At 35.0% G+C, this 6,000-nt stretch overlaps 1 protein-coding gene across 1 annotated transcript in view; it reads right to left on the reverse strand.

Annotated features, from left to right (window-relative positions):
• Positions 1-5,707, reverse strand: part of POT1 (protection of telomeres 1) — a 60,651-nt gene extending 54,944 nt beyond the window's left edge. Inside the window, exons 1-2 of the mRNA XM_010003389.1 lie at positions 5,585-5,707; positions 1,248-1,320 (exon numbers count right to left, since the gene is read on the reverse strand). Coding sequence (XP_010001691.1) covers positions 1,248-1,320; positions 5,585-5,707 — 196 coding nt within the window. The remainder of the gene's footprint in view (positions 1-1,247; positions 1,321-5,584) is intronic.
• Positions 5,708-6,000: the final 293 nt, after the last annotated feature.

Raw genomic sequence — 6,000 nt, forward strand, 5'->3', positions numbered from 1 at the left:
TATCAGCGTACTTTAAACAGAATTGACAAAGATTTCCACTTGGACAACTCAGTGTTCTGTGTTAGAGAGGAAATATTCAATCACATTTGTTTTTTTACATTAACACAGATAGATTACAGAACTATATAAACTGGAGATATTCCATGAGATAGACATATTAACCAAGAGCCTTCCAGGAGGACTGAAGCAGAAATCATATTGTTATTTTAAGAGAGTTTTCTACCTTTTACTGTTTCAGAAATAACACTAATGATTTAGGTGCACAAACTTACTTTTTGAGGGTGTAGAGAATGTGGAGAAACTCTTGGTCCTCCTGAACAGCTACATGAAATTAGCAAGACTCAAGGAAGTTTTGTCTCTTTAGGAATCCTGAAGCCAGCAAGGAAACTGACTCAGATCCCATCAACTTTATTCACCTCTGCAAACACCAGTCACAAGCAATATCACCAAGTGGAATCTGCACCCCTCAGCCTGCTGTTTGGTCACAGCCACAGAATTCACAGAATCAGGAAGGCCTAGAGGTAGCACATGATGATCCTCTAACCAATGTAAGGAAGAAGCTGAGACGGGAATATAAGAAAATTCCAAGTTCCTTGAATCCAACATAGACTCACTGGCTGATTATGTTCTCCTTCCGACTAGACAGGGTTATGAATGTCGGGCTTAAAAGGGACATTTTTTTTTTTTTTTTACTAACATTTATTATACGATGAGCAACTTAAGCCTTTCAATGTGTTAACGCATCCACTGGTATTCAAATATGTGAGTAAACAGGTAAAATTCCATTCTTTAACTGCTTTGATTAAAACAGAATGATATGCAAATACTTTGCTGCTAATCAACATACTGACCTCCATTAAATGTGCACTTACATAGTTTATACCATGTGTCTTATGTGGTAACTGTTAAGGGTACAATATTTTTTAGTCCTTCTTTAAGATAAGCAGTTTAAAAAATACACTACTAAAGCTGTATGTATAGCTAATGCATTTTCAGGACAGTATTTAAAAGATCCTGCAACAAGCAGCCTACTGAAATATAAAGACTATATTGTTTCCATTAACTTACCTGGCACAAGTTTTAAAAAGTGTATTTTTTTAGAGAACCAACACTTTCAGAGAGCATTTTAAATATAACATTTTACTGAAATAAGAAAGGAGGTACTAGTGGTACAATAGCATGATGCAATTAAAATGTTTTGAGAAGTTCAACAATATAAATTTAAAATGTATACTTAAATGTATTACCTTGAAGAACAACCTTGAAGAAGTCTGTCCCATCTCCAAGTTTTGTTAATGGATAAGAAAGAATAACTAATCCCTAAAGAGTAAAAAAAACAAAAACAAGTTAACTAAGACAATAAATCTTCGAGTTACTGAAACACTGATAACAGCTGAAACATCTGTGAGCTAAAAAAATGTAGAATTGAAGTAGTAAGTGAAAATTACCACCTGAATTATTTGGAAAAAATACCCAAAACTGTTAAAGAGAGCACTGAAAAGCAGTATTTTTAGGATGTAACAAAGGAAATATTACACGTCAATACTATTTAGATGCTACTCACCAAAGCTTTGACTAAATGAAATACTAGCCATGGAAGTCATTTTTACTAGTTACAATAATAACACAAAGGCTACATTTTTAGTACAAAACCTGAAAGGTGGCTAAAAAGGTAGGGTGATCAAAATCTTAAAACACACAGCAATTTCTCAAAAAATATTAGCAAAGCATTACAACACATATGAAAAAAAAAATAAGTCAAGAAATAAAAGTTGTATATAAAGATAAATAAACTATGTGAAAAGCAAACAACTGTACAGCTGGGAGAACAATATTACAAAGTTTTAAAATGGTAGTGACCTATTGATTTTTAAATAATACAAATGCTCTGAAAGATGTTAATGTTCTATTAATTATGTAAAAATACTCTCTTCATAGTGAAGTTACAATGAAGCAGAAAACACAGACCAGCCACTTCACTGATGTTATTATCTCTTTCTAACAAAAGTTTTGTTAGAAAGATGGTATCTCATGAAAAGAGGTTCTTGAACAGTAGCAAAAATATCAAACATATTCTTCCATAGCATGGCAGGTAAAGCACTGTATTATTCTCAAAGATAAAAACACAAAAAATTGTTTCAATAAGGAAAACCAGAAAAATTTGAGGAGAGATTCTGCAAAGTGGTTAAGAGAACTACATAGACAGCACAGGAAATAAAATAAAATGTTTCTTGTAAATAGAAAGCAAGGGCAATCTGTCTATAAATGCACAAAAGCAACATTAAGAGGACAGTCAGGTAAATCATGATGATTTTACAGTACTCATATTCAGTGAGAAGCTTAACTTCGATACTGGGAAACACTTTCTAAACCAAATTACGTTAAAATACACAGCAGCAAATTTTTACTCCAGAGGCTTTTCAGAATAAAATTATTCCTACAACATGTTAACTGAGGAGGAATCCAAATCAAATTGAACCATTTATTTTAGTATACGCTTTATAAAGTAATACTAAGACTCCACAAATCATCCTTTTCCAAGCCAAAGCACATTTTCATTTTATGATACTAAAAAATAGCCATGTTGAATTGGATGAATATGCACTGTATTGCATTATTGCTTTCAAGACAGTAGTAATGCTTCATTTAAGATCAAAATTAAGATAAAAAAATCAATGACCATGTTTTTAACAGGTATGTTTCTACTTTTCAAAAGGAAGACTAATGAGCTTTGTAAGGGGACTTAACTATCAAATACTTATTTTAACAATCAGCATCTGCAAAATAAAGTTCAGAGATCTGTCTAAAAATACTTACAGAAAGGTTTGCCACTTGTTTTCAAAATTGCAACTTTGTTTCAAATTTCAGGTATTATACATAATTGTTCCTGCTGAGACTTTTTGTCTTAAACTGTACCCACGGATAAACAAAATACTACAGAATTTTTCTCATAATAGTGTTTGAAATGAAATAAACTCACCTCAGGAATGCTCTGTATTTACCATATATATTTTTTTTCTTACTAAAGAAATTTCAATCCACACAAGCATGCTGTTTAAACGCAGAGTACATTGATTAAATAGAGACTGCTTTACTTCTTATTTTTCCTTTTACATCCCAGTATCTTCCAGGGAGTTTTTCAATTCTGGGACCACATTCTTTGCTACAGTAGCCTGGCCTCTCTGCTATCCTTTGTATCCCCAACACCTACATTCTAGTTCAGTTCCTCAGCAGAAATGCACTGCTTTGTACATTCCTGAAATTCCTGGGCTCCATACTTCAACAAAACTTACCTGCAAATCCTGCACTGTGTATTACGTCCATAGACAAATTTCTTCCATAACCCTGCCCATTCCATATGCCACTAGACTCCCTCTCAAACTGATTACGTGCAGCTCCCCTAGGGAATCTGTCTCCTTCCTTATTGCAGCCTCATTCCTCAGTCTGGCCCAACAGCTGATTTGGCAGCTGGTTTTAAAGTTTGCTTCAGCTTTGCCAAGCAAAATCCAGAGGATGATGAATAAACAGGAGGAGGCATCAAGTTCAGTTAGGGGACATCATGACTGAGGATGAACAGACATTGCTTGTGCTGTGTTCCCACACATTTATATTAAAATTTGTACTGTTTGGAGGGATGCCAGAAAGCAAAAGTTTCCAAAAAAAGAGAGGACTGAGGCATACAAGTCAGGCAACAGCATCCTGGATGTTTTTTTGTTGCTTTTTCCCAGGACACACTAAAAATCCTCCTCTCCCCTTACAACCTGCTCAAACATGACCAGATCCCTATTTTGGCAGATTCAGAGTGACAACATGCTGTGCCACCACTAAGATATCCTAACATCAGTACATTCTAAGGTTTGCTGCAAGCTCAGCCTGCAGAACTGGATCTTCCTACATGTTTAATGGTGCATTAGCACCAGCTTTATCAGTTCTTCAGTTGCACTGTTTTATGCTAAGCTGTTTTAGCCATCTACTAATCCATGAGGCAGCATGAAGTTCTCTTACCATAAGGCAGAAGTCTGAGAAGGAGAATCAACACACTTTCAGCAATCAGATCTAACACTGACTGTATGCTTCAAATCATAGTCTGGTAATAATTGTACTGCTTTCCTAATGGAAACATTTATTTTGGCAGAAACACTTTCTAATTTATAATCCAGTTTTTTCTGCTTCACCATTTCTTTGTGAAAAAAAAACCCTGATCTTCCATGTCTGGGGTGCTTGCAGACATTAGTTCCTAAAAGCAGGAAAACCTTTATGCTCTGCAGGTGAATGGAGACAGAAAACTACACTGAGGAATAAAAACCTTGTTTACTAGCAACATTGGTTATTGATGCTTCCATTTGCTTCTTTACAAGACCTATGGGAGCCTGGATCATTCTCAATCAAATTGCCTCCTATCACACTCTATTGCTGCCTGCTTCCAAAAAGGGTAGATTTGCTCCTTTGCTTTACCTAACTGAACTCCTCCTGGCATTTCTTCGACACCATAATGAACCAGTCCAGAGAGTGAGAGCAGCATAAAAATTCCCTCTCTCCATCAATATGGATAGTCTTCTGCCAGTTTATTTATCATTAATGGACTCAACCACAGGGTCAGATAAGCATTGGAGCTAGAACTGGGACTATAAAGCTAGGGAAGTAAAAACATTTCTTTAGATACAGAAAATTATTAGGGCAGTTCAGCTTGTATTTTTAAATTTTTTTTTTTGCCATTTTTAAAGGATTCAAGCCACCTAAAGTTTTATAAAGAATTAGTTCGTCTTATATATATATATTTTTTTTTTACCTCTTTTGTTTTTTGGCAACAGACTGCAGACAAACCTGGGATGATGTTGACGTCCTGCCACTTAAGGATAAGGGATGATTGAAAGGATTTTCAGAACCATTCACAAAAAAAGTTAAACATGTTAAAAAAGAAAACCCTCAAGACCTGATACTGTGTTTTGCTAAGGAGACTTATACTATGGATGAAAAAAATTTTCTGCATTTCACTAGTGCACTAGGATTGTACTTCCAATCTGAAATACATTTAAGGCTTCTGTAAAAGTATAAATGCACACTTGACAATGATAAAAACCCGTCTAACTGTATCTTGATGCTGGTTGCTACAGTCATCTTTTCATAAAACTGGGTATTATATTGCTTCATATAAGAAAGGAAAACTGCTTTAGAAGTAATTGCTCTGAAATCTGATCTTTAACAGGATGGTGGTGCTTATTACTATTTTTATAAAAACAAAATACCATTTAACCTCCTCCAATTCTTCAGCTGTCAGCACAACCTTCTGCATATTAGTGTGTTTTTAAACGGGCCCACAGTTTGGAAATGAAGAAAACTTATAAAAATGAAGTATGACAATGTAAAGAGGAAGGGGCAGAACTGTTAATCAATGAAGTCAATAGCAACATGCAATGAAGTTCAACAGTGTCATAATTTAGTGTTGCTTAAAGATTTGCAGCAGACACACTTGAAGACATGCAGCTGAAGCAAGTCATTCAGCTGAGCTGGAATATGGAAGTCCCTTATAAATATACTAGGAGGTATTTCAAAATAAGCCAGAATTCTTTCATTAGTATGTTACCTGAATGTATTTGTTGGTAGGATCAAAACCTTCTTGCAAATGTTTCAAAGCCTCCTTCTGCAAATGGCTTGGCAGTGGAGTCTCAAATTTTCCTTCAATGATCTTCAGCACTTGAACAGGCATAGCTGCTTTATCTAAACAGAAAAGATAATAATAAACTCCTGAAGGTACTAATCTTGTTCAAATTAAGAGTTATTAAAAAGTGCAATTTACTCAGAAGGGGGGCATTTATCTATGTGTTTCATAAAAAGAAAGTTTAACCACATAAGACTAAAACCTTCAGGAGTGGCCGCATCTCAGTACCATGAATAGCAGGAAGAGAGAAAGTAACATTTCCGTGGCAACAGACAGCCATCCAAATTACATTTTGCAAACACTCCAAAACAATGCAAATGACAATAAAATATTGCTTTAGA

The sequence above is a fragment of the Chaetura pelagica genome, unplaced genomic scaffold (genome assembly GCF_000747805.2).
Source record: "Chaetura pelagica isolate M959 unplaced genomic scaffold, ChaPel_1.0 scaffold57, whole genome shotgun sequence".
NCBI lineage: Eukaryota > Metazoa > Chordata > Aves > Apodiformes > Apodidae > Chaetura > Chaetura pelagica.